The 15607-nt window shown below is 44.0% G+C and overlaps 1 protein-coding gene across 1 annotated transcript in view; it reads right to left on the bottom strand.

The window, feature by feature from the left end:
• Positions 1–15607, bottom strand: part of VPS13B (vacuolar protein sorting 13 homolog B) — a 1252356-nt gene that overhangs the window by 16054 nt on the left and 1220695 nt on the right. The window contains 1 exon segment of the mRNA XM_040354774.1: positions 7628–7798. Within this exon segment, the coding sequence (XP_040210708.1) occupies positions 7628–7798 (171 nt within the window).

The following is a 15607-nucleotide window of genomic DNA, read 5'->3' as shown; positions in this document are numbered from 1 at the left end:
GTGAGTAAAGCGGTGATGTGGCGGCCTTTTTTGGGGGCATCAGATTGGCCCAGGAGGGGGTGGCTGTGTCAGTTTCATTCCGGGACACTGTATTGTCCTGGAATGAAGGTGCTCAGGACAGACCTACAAAATGCGGGACTGTCCCGGGCAATCCGGGACACATGGTCACCCCAGCATAGAGAGACAAGGCTGCAGGGACTGGAGTGCGCAGAGGATCAGGTAAGAAAAACTGCTTTTTCCGGTACCCTAGACCTAAACGTGCACTTAACCCTTGTCTTGTGAAGGGCAGCCTCTCAGCAAAGGAAGATTTTTTGTTTTTCTCAGAGTTCAGTTTTAAGGCCTCATTCACACAGGCACAGAGGCCCATAGACTGTGAATCAGCCTTGTGTTTATGCAATTTGGACCAAAAGGTGCAGTGTGGCAGCAGCCCATTTGAGTGTATGAGGATGCAGCGGCTGCATAGACACAGCTACTCATCCTGTTTTCATAGAGGTGCAGGGGCAGGTAAGTGGCCCCAAACGCACACTGTCTGTGTTCAGAAGAAGGATATTTTTTGTGATATTAATTTATCAATTTATTTATAATCCCATGTCTTAAAGTTTTTTCTAAGCATGAGATATTTCTTTTTATGTTTGTGACCAGTAACTCCACTATCTCTAACTTGATATGTTGGCTACTTACTGTATACTAGTTCAGTGTTCAAGTTCCCCCCAGAGAGACAATGGTCTGACTTCAGATGCTGTACAGTACGTAGACGAAGCATGTGCAATGAGAAGTTTTCCTTGTGGGTTTGATCTGGCATACTGCCCCACAGGCTACAGCAAAACAGCAGGGAAACCACTGCAGCTATGACCAACATATATGGCTGTAATTATAACAGTCACTTTTTTAATGGACAGGAAAACTGCTGTGTGCAAAAAAAAAACATGCTTTCATGAAGGGCCATCAGCTCATTACATCCCACCAAAACACCAAGGACTGTGTTTAGTTTGAGCTGATCAAACATACTGAAATGGACTGCCAAGTTGTGCCCCAGCACCCCCTCTGATGACCATTCCGTGTTGGTACAGAGTTCAATAAGCAGCATCGGTCCAACACACAACCATCTTGGGGGGGCTGATTATCCTTTAAGAGTCACCCTGCTGAAGTAGACAGTGTTTGTGTGACAAACCTCTTTACAGGTTACATGCTGTAGGTGCAACAATGCAGGACGGATGGGAGATACCCAGTCAAGCTCCAGATTTATGGCCTGGGACCACAGGGACAATGGTTTTAATACAAAAAAGGTAAGTGTGGGCCTTATTGGGCAGTGTCAGTTTGATGAATTCTCAAAGTGACAGATTCACTTCCAGTAAAAAAAATAAAAGAAAATAATAAAATATATTTTTTTCTTTTACAAATAAATTCAGCTAAATCTTTGATATGAATAAAAAGCAAGTATAAACTTCTGCAGGTTCACAGACTCTTCTGCCAGTGCAGTGACATGGTGCTTGCATCCTGGGCCACAGAGGTCATCACACGGCAAAGAGACAGATTAACCTCAGCAAAACCCTTGAACGGAATTTGCTGGGATTATCACATGACGCTGCCCACATCATCATACACCAGTACGTAAATCACTTCCAGCATTTCTGGCCCAGCATGTAACGTTTCCCGACTTCCTCTGGGGACCATTCTGAGGTTTGTGGTTGCAATTTTAGGTCCAATGTAACGCAGATTAGGAAAGTCTACAAACCCATACAGAGTCATCTCTCGCGACCTCTCGCCATGGAATGCTTTTGGTCACTTTGATCTTGAAGCCTTGAGATCATGGAAGGAAGACCGCAGCTCAGAGCTCAGCTAGTGCCACATGAAGTACAACACGATACGGTACATGTGTACATCTCGTGCATGCCTGTATATGTCAACACACCCAGCAAGCCAACACCAACAAAGTAGAGACCACAAATGAGCTGAAGCCAGGCAAACAGCTAATGAAGACGCATATTCCTAATTTTAGAAAATCAGTCTAGAGCAAAAAACTGCTGCCACATGATAAATCAAACCAGTGACAGCACAGCACATTCTTGTATTAATATAGAAATAAAATGATTTAAAATGATATATGTCTGATGCTAAATCATTCACATAGCAGACAAGTACAGATGTCCTCTTTCTTCCAAAGGAGGAAAGACTTCTGGGAAAGATTTCCTGTTGGTAGAAGCTGAAGGACAGGCAAAGAGGATTTACAGCAGGAAAGTCCACAGACACTGCCCACCAAACACATCAAGAAGTGATGTCACACACCACTGCCTCCCAGCTTCTGAGTGTGAATAGCAGTATAGCTGGCCTTCACACTAAGTAGCATTCATTTGAAATATAGTGCTACCCCCTGAAGGAACCGCTAGTTAAGATTGGTCCCTCTGTTGCTGGCATCAACCTTCTCAATTGCCTCTCCGACACACAAGGCCGAATGCACAAACATACAATTTTACAGAGAAATCGCTGACAGTGACATTAGTACCCAGCTACAATGCTATTTAAAAAAAACACAAACACCAAACAAAGTAGTAAAACAAACTAATGTATTGTCATCAAATAAAGAAGGTAAGTGAAGACAGGGATGAAAGAAATAATAATAGAAGCAATACACTTAAAATAAATAATAATTGTGAGCAATTGAGCCCACGTTTCCCCAATGAGCTTAAACTGTAACCGAGTCACCTATAGTATAATAAGGGCAGCGAAAAACAGATAGTATAAACCCCTGAAGGGGGAGGACTTGGAGTGACTTTGCTAGGTCTAAACCTGCCTCCGGTGTTCAGAAAGGTGAAAAATTGCTAAAGTCCATGTAATTACTGTAAAACAGAGAGGAAAAAATCTCCAAAAACGAGACAAAAAAAATTGTTATTTCTGCCGGTGTGGTTGGGGATTGTTCAGGGGTGCGCTAATGGTGATGCCGAGTGGCTTCCAGATACCCCCCCATTTCAAGGAGGTGGGGACTTGAGGAAGAGTTCTGGCAGGAATAACTTGAACAAGGCTAAACAGTAATAAAAAGGGCAAGCAACAAGTGCAGGGAGGCGTTAAGTGGATCTAATCTAATAGGGTAATCCAGCACAGGTAATATGGCAATTGTTTAGGGGTAGGCTGTATTAGTGCGAAACTTGCCTAAGGAGCCTGGATGGCAAACTGCGTAACTCGAGTCTCAAATCAAGGATCGTTTTCGGCCTTCAGTGATAAGAAAATTTGAAGGAGCATGATGGAATTTTTTTCATTAAACACAAGGGTGTTTACCAGTGTATGTGGTTTTCATTTTGGCAAATCCATATAAATTCCAAAATGTAATGTTACAGGCACTTCACCACAGGCGGACTCTGCCTGCTAAGTAGGGAATCTGTCCGTGATCCCCGCTGAGCAGGCAGATGGCTTGTCCGTGTCTGCTCCGCTTATGCAGAGCGAACACAGACACAGCTCGCTCTCCTTTATGGGTGGTCGGATGTAAATGGACAGGTCAAATGAACCTTAAAACTACTTTTGAACATTCAGCAAGACTTCGAATGTATAGAGAATTCTCATTCATAAATATTCTAGTGTATGCAGACCAGCTTATGAAATAAAGTCTTCTACTTATTAACATTCTTCTTATCTATACACACTAAGAAGCTGTGAGATGGTCTGAATGACGTCAGGTAGCAGACATGGCAACACATTTCAGACTTCAGGAGAGCTTTTACCCAAAAGTCAAGATAATAAGTGAGATTTTAGCCAGCCATAACAGGATCGAAATTTGAAATGGTACAGCAGGGACTTTATGTCTATGTACAGATTAACTGAATAACACAGATTATTTCATTTCAATGGCATCTGAAAGTCAGTGTCGAATATGTAATCCCTAAAGTTGATATGTTAAAAGCAGAAAAAATGGGCATCACAGTTTGTGTATGGAGCTGTGTAGCCGCAGAGAGGTCAGGGTGTCCACAGCCAAAAGTGCCTACAATTGGTACATGGGCATCAGAACTAAAGCAATGGAAGAAAGTGGCCTGGTCTAATGAATCACATATTCTTTTACATCATATGACTGCCTGGGTACATGTGCATGGGGAGGAGATGGTACCAGAATGCAGCATAGGAAGTAGGCAAGATGGCAGAGGCAGGGTGATGATTTGGACAATGTTCTCCCTGCCACACTGCAAAAATGGTTCAAGAACGGTTTGGGGAACACAACAACGAGCTTTAAGAGGCCTCCAAATTCTCCAGATCTCAATCCATCGAGCATCTGAGGGATCTGCTGGACAAAAAAGGCCGATCCGTGGAGGCCCCACCTCACAACTTACAGGGCTTAAAGGATCTGTTACTGGTGGCATGGTGCCAGATACCACAGCCTACCTACACAAGTCTAGTGGCTTCCATGGCGCAATGCATCAGGGTTGTGTATAAATGTCCCTTAACTGTACCTTGCTTGTGTACTGGAGTCACCTATGCCTTCTTATGATGCTGCTGTTTTTTTTCATTGCAGTTATTGAAAGAAGACATTACAGAGTGGGGGATACATGTACTCCTCTGTGAAGCACGGAGCCCCAGAAGCCCGAGTGGGGCTTCAACCCCTATTCACTGCCCACTTTTCATCTGAATAAATCATATTACAGAAAACCTACAGTAATACTACAAGAGACGAGACGAAAGAAAATATTGCTTATGAATATGTATTTATGTACTCTTCTCAACATATTTTATTGAAATTTATTTGTATTTTTGTAATTAAATTTATATTTTTTATAACGAAAAATGTCCCTGTGATTGCCTTTGAAAGTCCGCCATGTCACTACCTAGTGTAGTACAACCTTTTTTCTTGAAATACTACAAGAGAATATACCCCTATCAAATAAAATTTCAGTGTGTGACATAAATAATAGCTTTTTTTATAAATACATTATTTGCTTTCCCCTTTTTTCATGCTTTGTTGTATTTTGTTACAGTTAATCTCCTGCCGTCTTTTTGCGCCACACTGGAGGGTTTGTGGCATCTCTTTCTGATGGTGACAACAATGAACTATGCATGCCTAATAAGTGTTGAAAAAAACACCTGCAGTCTCCATCGGAAGCCTATAAGTCACCCTATAACAAGGAAGTACCTGGAACAAGGAGCCCTTACGGCAGGATTATCAGCTATTGTTTTAATAAAAGCGGAGTGGAATTTAAGATTCAAAATTACTTTTAAATTACATTAACATGTTAAAGCTTATATGAGAATTTGGTGATTGGGTTTATATCCACTTTCATTTTTCCATAAAAATAATAATAAAAAACAACCATGCATTATTTGGCTTTGCATTCCATTAGTTAGCTACAAAGTTGAATATTAAACTTGGAATATTCTGCTAATATTGTTTACATCACTTTTAGCCAAAATGGCTTTTATCCGATGTGCTAGAATCTTTTCTCTTAATAACTGATGAGAATCAGAGCTTACTTCAGTTTAATGGAAAACGGCTAGAGAAATGTCATTATCGGAGATCCACAGAGTAAACGTACATTAGCCTACATGCACTTTACTGGAGTATCCTAGATGCTGAGAGGCTGATTATGTTAAACTTGGCTGGTCTCATCCCATTTTCTCACAGAGCATGACCTGCCAAATAAATGATCACGAAAACCAAAATGGGGTTGGACCTGATTTAATTAGGTACAAGGGAAAATAAGGCCACTCTACCAAAAGCTGCATTTCTATAAAGGCATATTCTGCCAGGTCTAGTAATCTAAGGTCTACTTAAAACGCTTTTTTTTTTTTTTAAAGTCCAAAGAGTTATGAGCAATGAAGATCTGTGGTCTGCACAATGGACACAACATTTTGTAGGATTTTAAGAATAGCCAAGCAGCTGTATCTCCTCCTACCACTAGATGGCGATATAAAGCCTTCCCAAACCAAAAACAACGTTTTATTTTGAGGCACAATTATGCCATTTTTGTCGGGTTATAAACGACTGACATAGAAAGCTACAGTGGTGAATTTAAGTGTAAAAACGGGCAGAGCAGGACTGGCCAAATAAGTGAAATGCAACTAAAAATAAAGATAAAAAAAAACACAACTGTATGTCATTTTCTTTTCACTAAATACAATTAAATTATACCCGCTATCAGGGTACTTCCACACAGTGGTGGATTAATAAGGGGAAAGAAGGGGCAATTGCCCTGGGTTCCCTGTTTGAAGAGGCCCCCCCCTATACAAACATGTAATAATTAAAGAATGTTTATTTCTTAAAATTGATCAGGGAAAGCAATATCATCATCTGTAAAGGCTTGTTCACACTAGGTTTGCAGAGGGAATGTAAAACTATGTGCTGCCTTTTGCAGATGCGATCGAGTGCCATTGGTTTGCAAAATCAATGGGAATCCCAAAACACATGGTACCTTCCCTTTTACTCCCAGGGACTGAATGGAGGGGGGAAAAGAAGGTATGTGCTTCTGTAGAGGTCAGCATTATAGTGCACTTGCTCTTTTGTCCTGGATGGTAACCTGTTGCCACCTGCATAACATGTGTGATGGCAAAAGAATAGGCTTCAATGCCTACATACCGCACACATACGTGTCACTGGACAGCCGATGTTTCTGTGCTGAGAGTTTCCATACACTCCCAGCACAAAGACTGTGCTGTCTAAGACAGCTCTCCGTCCCCATTAGCAATCAGTAGACCACTGTGACAGCCATTCACAGTGGTCCCGTGTTTGCCAATTTCTCTAGCTCCCTGGGCATTCAGAACCTTTTAAAGGAAGTCAGGGTGGGCGGGAAGGGGTTAAAGCACAGATTGGTCATGACAACATGAACCTAGTGGCTTCTCTTCAAATATGTCTAAACATGCCTTAACGTTTTGAAACATAATGCACCCAAATACATATATATTCCACACAGTCATGGGTAACTTGTTGGCTCTATGAAATAGAGGTGACACTAGACTTTCCATTACCAAGACCTAGCCCTGTGCTAGAGGTGGAGTGGGGGGGAACTCTACCCACAATTGGTGTCAAAACCCGCAATGTAGCAGAACACCTTGCCCCCCTTTCCCACCAGAACCCCAGCCTACTTCTTCCTAACCAGATCTCTCTTTTCCCTACAAAAGACCTCTTTCACCTTCCGTGGTACACCGTTCCATACTCTACCCAACCTCCTTAAACCTTAAATAAACCAAGCTATGGACTGCAACTTGGCATTTGGCTTATCTTCAAATATGCTTAAACATTCTGCAACATTATGCACCCAAATAAACATCTTCCACACAGTCGTAGTTAACTTGTTTCCTCTATGAAATGGAGATGACACTAGACCTCGACCCCCTTCCATGGACAGTACCTAGCTCACTGTGCTAGAGGATGAGCTGGGGGGAACTCTACCCTCACTAGTGTTGATCCCCAAAACCTACAATGGAGCAGAACCTTGACCCCTTTTTCCCCTTCAGATCCCCAACCAACTACCTCCTACCCAGTCTTCTCCCTTCTCTACAAAAGACCCCTTTTCACCTTCCCTTGTATCACTGTCTACCTCACAATCTACCCAACCCCTTTAAATATTAAATAGCCCAAGCTATGGACTACAACTTGGCATTTGATACAGCTACAATACAGTATGTGAAAATAAATAAATTCATGTTACTTTACCCAGCAAACTGATACCCAGACGAGACAGGCCCTGTTTTAAGCCTTCTCCCAGATTATCCGGCAGCTGTCTTCTCCATTCCTCCTGTCTGTTGTAATGCTCCTCATCGAGGGATAATCGGTCCATGTTTCGAGCCAAGCTGGTGGCCAGGTTAGTGAGAGAGGTGAGTGTACCTAGATGAAAGAGAGCTCCAGTCACATAACACAGTCTTGGCATCCAAGATTTAAAAATGTACAACAGGATGTTCTAGGGCGTATTTAATAAATAAATAACATGCTCTGTGCAATGTAAACTAATCAAAAGCATTTGTTCTGAACTAAAGAAAACCACTGGCACAAATGACATTGTGTGATCTCCTTTAAAGTGCACCTGTGTTTGAATAATGAAAATCTGCAAGCCACTGGCGCAGGGTCTGGGTAGACAATTACTAAATTTTATGCCAACCATCTGAGCACCACATGTCATAATCAGCCTGTGAAGAAGTTTGTTAATGAGTTTTCACACCAGACTGATTGCTATCACACAAAGAGGTTTACCAACACACTGTAAAATCTTATTGCAACTGGCATCCAATTTTTCCCATTCTGTGAAGAAAAGGAAATTAAAGAGGAACTGAACTCTGTATGCTGAGCCAAAAAGGCTTGTAGAGGGCAAATAACTAGTAATCAGTACTGCCTGTGGTCTCCCTGCAGCTGATCTTTTTTCAATACTGACATACCATACCTTTGTTTGTGTCCAGACAGCCATCTTGGTAGAGGCAGGGCTTTGCCTCCTTGTGTTGGAGCCTCTAGCAACAAGAACAGTGAGCAGCACAGGAGTGAAATCACCACCTCTTACTCCAAATCTCATGAGACTGTCAGTCAGAGGCAGCAGTGCCTTTGATTTCACAATGCAGATTGTGACAGTAGAGGTACTGTCAAGGTAAAATGGACAGTTTTCTTGACATAAAGTATGCACATTTGCGAGGTGCAAGAATACAGAGCGTAGATGTGGACTGGAGAACAGTTTTTGCAGCTTTCTCCAGGTTTTGGTATTTTGACATTGGGCTCTGTAGTTTGGAGATTCCACAGTGTCTGGGGTGGGACGGGATTTCCAACCCTGTATCCAGATTTTGTGGATGACCACAGCCCTTATAATGAGAGTGTGGGAGGAACCTCATGGCTCCCAGTTGGAGACAGCTCCACACTAAGAGACAGGAGGTCTCCAGAAGTCAGAGAGGCTGTAGGAGACAGCCAGAACGTTGGTGACTGCAAGAGCTGTAGACGCTAAAGGGAAGCTGGCTACTTTGAGTCCGCTGGTCTATGTGACCAGGATAAAGTGCAGAAGTACTGCTACAGATACTTCTACAGATAGCCAGGTGGGCAACCATTTTCTGTTCTGTGTATTTGATGGAGAAGAACCCCCTGCGTGGGAAACCTTTGTTTGGACTTTTATTTTGTTTCCTTTTAATAAAAATGGGCTACCATGCCCTTAAATATTGTTCCTGATTGGCTTGAATCACTGGAAAAAAGCATCTACCACGAGAGCTAACAACCCCCATCTTACAAGATATACAGTTATGAGGCTGTAGGATCAGGAGCACCTAGGCACACTCACATACAAGGAAGCACACTTCAACAAACAAAAGGTACATTTTTCAGAGTACTACTTACACAAATAACATTTCTAAATGGTCACTAAAACATAACAACTATTAACTTTTTGAGCTCTGTTTCAACTTTAAGCTTTTGCCATGTGTCCACATCCATCCATTAGCACATCCAAATTCAGCATTGCTCAAATTGATCTTCCATGTTTTTCTCTTGCTAAAAACAAGTGGATGAACACAGGGACAGCTCTACTTCTACTACTGATCCGCCAATATACAGGATATATGTACAGTCTGGAAGGGAGTGACAGTGAGTGAGAACTTGAAAAATTCCAGTATTTGAGACTTTTGTCTTTTAAAAATCAAGAAGTTCAACATGAAATTAGTTAATTCTCAGTTAAAAGGATAAAACACATTGAAAGTAAAACGCCTAGAAATAAAAGACTGCAGTTAACCATTTTTAACCCTGTAGACAACAATCAATAATAAAAAATATATATATTACCCTGTAAAAGTTACCTTATAATACTTACCTGAACCACCAACCATGCCTCTGATTTTCCCTCTCTTGCAGAGACATCTTTAGCAGCTAACATTTTTGGGTGTGTCAATGATCTGCATACCCTGCTTCAGCACTGGGGTTTCACCCACAAGTTGCTATATGACTAGTGCGTCCGTTTCAGCAAGAGATGACACACCCAGAAGTGCCGAATGCGGAAGATTCTATAGTCAATGAAGCTCTGCAAGACAGCAAACACTGGAAGCAGGGGCAGTAGGACTGGTAAATATGATTGAACTTGTTTTTCTTTCTTGATATTATTTTTATATCTGTACAGAGGTGCTCAAAATGGAAGACAGAGCAGCTCTACTGCTTTGAACAATGCCGTCAGTCTAACACTTGTTTACAAGAAAAGGAGTACAGCAGGGGTAGGCAACCTCTGCGCCCTCCAGCTGTGGTGAAACTACAAATCCCACCAGGTCTCTGCCTCTAATACACCCAATCGGTTCATCCGATGAAAACGGTCTGATGGATTTTTTTCATCAGATATCCGATGAAGCTGACTTTCATCAGTCTTGCCTACACACCATCAGTTAAAAAACTGATCGTGTCAGAACGCGGTGACGTAAAACACAACAACGTGCTGAGAAAAATGAAGTTCAATGCTTCCGAGCATGCGTCGACTTGATTCTGAGCATGTGTTGATTTTTAACCGATGGATTTCCCCACAGACGATCGTTTTTTTCTATCGGTTTTTTAACCATCAGATGATTTTAAAACAGGTTCTAAGTTTTTTTTACTGATGGGAAAAAAACTGATGGGGCCCACACACGATTGGTTCATCTGATGAAAACGGTCATCAGACAAACTGATCGTGTGTACATAAGAGTCATGCCTGTGATTGTCAGGGTCTTGCGATGTCTTATGGGACTTGTAGTTTCAAAACAGCTGGAGGGCCAAGGTTGCCTACCCCTGGAGTACAGGGATGATTTCAGCATTGTGCTGTTAATACTTTACTGTCCTTGTCAGTGAGGAGAGGTATTTATATGTATAGGCAGATGTCTCTCAATAAAAATATTGAGTGGAAAAAAATCTTGCTATTGTTTGTAACACTGGGCCAGATCCTCAAAAGAGATACTCCGACTTAACTGCTGTTCAGTCTGTGTGTAACTTTGGAAACGATCCTCAAAAGGCTTTTTCCAAAGTTAGACAGAAGATCCGGCATGTGTAATTGAATTACACTGCCTAATTTTAGGATGCAGTACCGCATCCGCCGCTGGGGGCATTTCGAGTCGAAATGCCGTTGCTAGTATGCAAATTAGCACTTAAGGCGATCCACAAAGCTTTCTAGCTTCCTTTTTGCGCCGTAAGTGTTATTTTGCAAGTGTAAAATTAGGGCTCGTTTTACAAAGTGTAAAGTTAGTCACACCTTGTAAAGGCCCATTCCAGCGACGGCATTTGGTATGCTTTCCCGAGGGAGAACTCCACGTCAATTTGTAAAAAACAAAACCGGCATGGGTTCCCCCCCAGGAGCATACCAGGCCCTTAGGTCTGGTATGGGTTGTAAGGGGACCCCCCCTACGCCGAAAAATCGACGTAGGGGGTCCCCTACAATCCATACCAGACCCGTATCCAAAGCACGCTACCCGGCCAGCCAGGAAGGGAGTGGGGACGAGCGAGCGCCCCCCCCCCTCCTGAGCCGTGCCAGGCCGCGTGCCCTCAACATGGGGGGGTTGGGTGCTCTGGGGCAGGGGGGCGCACTGCGGGCCCCCCCACCCCAGAGCACCCTGTCCCCATGTTGATGAGGACAGGACCTCTTCCCGACAACCCTTGCCATTGGTTGTCGGGGTCTGCGGGCGGAGGCTTATCGGAATCTGGGAGTCCCCTTTAATAAGGGGGCCCCCAGATACCGGCCCCCCACCCTAAGTGAATGGATATGGGGTACATCGTACCCCTATCCATTCACCTGGAGGCAAAAAGTAAAAGTTAATAAACACACAACACAAGGCTTTTTAAAATATTTTATTATTCTGCTCCGGACGCCCCCCCTGTCTTCGTTATTAGCTCAATTACCAGGGGGGGCTTCTTCTTCCACTCTCCGGGGGTCTTCCGCTCTCCGGGGGTCTTCCGCTCTCCGGGGGGGCTTCTCCGGACTCCGGGGGGCTTCTTCCATCTTCTCCCCTCTTCCGCTCTTGACTCGGCGAACCCCGGTTCTTCTGCAGCTCTCCGGTGCCTTCTTCTTCAGCGCTGGCTGCCTGCTATGTTTGTGTGTTAGCTCGATTTCAAACAGGCAGCCGGCGCGGTCTTCTGTGACGCCAGGGTCTTCTGGTCTTCCGATGTTGCCTCGTCGCCTGTTGTCGCTGTAATGATGGAAGCGCGCCTTGCATCCCATTTATATAGGCATCACCGTCCCATCATGCTCCGGTAGGTACCCACGTGGTGGGTGCACGTGGGTAGGCACCCACCACGTGGGTACCTACCGGAGCATGATGGGACGGTGATGCCTATATAAATGGGATGCAAGGCGCGCTTCCATCATTACAGCGACAACAGGCGACGAGGCAACATCGGAAGAACAGAAGACCCTGACGCCACAGAAGACCGCGCTGGCTGCCTGTTTGAAATCGAGCTAACACACAAACATAGCAGGCAGCCAGCGCTGAAGAAGAAGGCACCGGAGAGCTGCAGAAGGATCGGGGGTTCGCCGAGTCAAGAGCGGAAGAGGGGAGAAGATGGAAGAAGCCCCCCGGAGTCCGGAGAAGCCCCCCCCGGAGAGCGGAGAAGACCCCCGGAGAGCGGAGAAGACCCCCGGAGAGTGGAAGACCCCCGGAGAGCGGAAGAAGAAGCCCCCCCTGGTAATTGAGCTAATAACGAAGACAGGGGGGGCGTCCGGAGCAGAATAATAAAATATTTTAAAAAGCCTTGTGTTGTGTGTTTATTAACTTTTACTTTTTGCCTCCAGGTGAATGGATAGGGGTACGATGTACCCCATATCCATTCACTTAGGGTGGGGGGCCGGTATCTGGGGGCCCCCTTATTAAAGGGGACTCCCAGATTCCGATAAGCCTCCGCCCGCAGACCCCGACAACCAATGGCAAGGGTTGTCGGGAAGAGGTCCTGTCCTCATCAACATGGGGACAGGGTGCTCTGGGGTGGGGGGGCCCGCAGTGCGCCCCCCTGCCCCAGAGCACCCAACCCCCCCAAGTTGAGGGCACGCGGCCTGGCACGGCTCAGGAGGGGGGGGGCGCTCGCTCGTCCCCACTCCTTTCCTGGCCGGCCGGGTAGCGTGCTTTGGATACGGGTCTGGTATGGATTGTAGGGGGACCCCCTACGTCAATTTTTCGGCGTGGGGGGGTCTCCTTACAACCCATGCCAGACCTAAGGGCCTGGTATGCTCCTGGGGGGGGAACCCATGCCGTTTTTTTCTTTGAAAATTGGCATGGAGTTCTCCCTCAGGAATGCATGCCGATGTCATTTTTTTTTCCCCGACGCAACTTTAAGCCGTCGCGATCCTCAAAAACTCGGCGTAACGTAACTTCGCGCATGCGCAGTACGGCCGGCGCGGGAGCGCGCCTCATTTAAATGGGACTCGCCCCATTTGAATAGGAACGCCTTGCGCCGGCGGAATTTTAGTTACACAGCCTGAAATTTCTAGATAAGTGCTTTGTGGATCAGGCACTTAGGTAGAAACTTTAAGGCAGTGTAACTTAAATTGGATTTTTTAAGTTACGTCAGGTTTTTGTGGATCTGGCCCACTATTACTGCAGTTCCTTGTGTATGTAGAGCAAGCCAGTTCCTGCCAAATTTTCCATGATAAAAGGTCTGAGACCTAAAAGTCTTCACCACTCCAGTTCACATTCCTCCTCCTCCAGGCCTCTTCAGGAAACACCCATATACACACATATGAGAGGGGCCCTCTGCTTCTGGTGGTTCCAGGCTTAGTCTAGTGTACTAAGAGGCCCACATGACACTAGGGTCCCAGGTTGCTGCCACCAGACGGGCCCCCCCCCCCTGCTTCCTGACTGGAACTGGTCTCCTTGTCTCTGGTATAAGCTTACCCTCCATTCCCATAAAAATAAGAAGAGACTAAGCCAGACTCCAGCTTGAAGTTTATGTTTACTTAATGTAAAGTTGCACTTAACAGTTCAATGTTCACAGCAGTACATAGTTCAGTATTAACTTTCAATTATTCTCCATCTTTTGTGAATCTGCAGATCCACCGGTGTACCAGTGTTTCTCTGATTTTCTATTTCTAGTCTATATCCAGCTATTCTGGCAAGCCGCGCTTGGGAGAACAAGTTTTAGCTGTACCCAAAAAATAAGCCCAATGGATCAATGAGGACATGGAAGAACTGATCAGCTTACATTGTAAGTCATTCTCTCCAAAAGGTACTTCAAAAATGATCTTAACCTCATTGGATCTTCTCTTGGGGCTTGAATGTTGAGTGCATTGGACTGTGTATAAAGGGACCCTTCACTCAGCTCAGGCAGATCAACAGGCATACCAATAAAACTATAAAATCTGAAAGCTTTAAAATACTATAACGTCTCTGTCATACAGAGACTTTGAACAATAACATACCAAAATATGTACATAGAAAATAAAATATACTGAGTGAAGAACCCTTTATTACATTTTCTGACCATGTCAACCAAAATGCAGAAAGAAGAATATATTGGCTGCAGTTGGCAGAAAAACAAAACACTTTGTGATTTGTATTATCCTGGTAATACCAACGTTCACTTCCATTATTTCACATTCGATGTCAGTGTTTCTGTATATTCCTTTAGGTGTTATGCACAGAACACAAGTTAGGCTGGGACTGTTACGCACGCATTGTGAAGCATACTCAGCATTCCGGGTAAGATTTCTAACAGCTTGCAGGAATACTGAAATATCTGTAATGTTTTCACATTTATCACGTGCAGAGGATCTACAGGACGCATCACGTTACTCCTGAGGGGGGTGTCAGCCTCCAGATTGCTTTTGGAAGACTCCCATAGAAGATGGATATAAGATGTTTATTAAAGAATAGACTGTGGCTGTATGTAACATATACCCAGAGAAGCTTAATTATAAGCGTTATTAAAAGACACAATGTTACTGTACTAGAATGTGGGGGATTCTCCCGATATATGAAAACACATAAATAATAATAATAGTAGAGACGTGATTTATTTATTATTTCTATTACCTGCACACTCAAGGAAATAAAATCTCGGCTCTGGTAAGTTCCAGTAATAATTTAGCATGACGGAATGGATTAGGATTGTTGGACAAGAGAACATGTTCTCTATGTGATTATGTATACATAGATTACCAGCTAAATGAAGGCAGGCTAGGAGTGTATTTCAAGGTAAACTAGTCAGGTTAGAAAGATGGGCACTGCTCTTGTTAACTTCTTTGAACATGCAATCATATGCAGTGACAAGAGAAGGCTCAGAACCCCAAAATGATAATCACATCTCTGTTTAAAAGGATACCAAAACCTAATGTGACCTTGTCATCACAGCGTCCCTATAACTCAAAAGGTCCCCTGGAAAAAAAACATTGATACACTTACCTTTCCCACAGCCCATGTATTGAAAAGCCTCCTTATCTATGCTGCAAGCATGGAACTGTGGCAGAGTTGCCACTGTCAGTAAATATACAGTTTGCAAAATCTGTAATTTTTGTATCCGCCCATGGATGTCCAGACTGCATATCCTAATGGACATTTATGGGCAGATGCCAAAACTACAATTTTACAACTGTTCATAAATTTACCAACAGTTGGCAACTGTGGATGAGTTGAACACTTGCTTCCCCATGCCGACAGTTGTGCTTTCTCCCAGCAGCTCATATGGCCTGTAGTGCCATATACGCTGGCTGGAGGAACCATCCAGAAGTGTAGC

Source organism: Rana temporaria, chromosome 5 (genome assembly GCF_905171775.1).
Source record: "Rana temporaria chromosome 5, aRanTem1.1, whole genome shotgun sequence".
NCBI lineage: Eukaryota > Metazoa > Chordata > Amphibia > Anura > Ranidae > Rana > Rana temporaria.
Note: the sequence above shows the minus strand (reverse complement) of the source record. Positions and strands in the feature narration are given on the sequence as shown.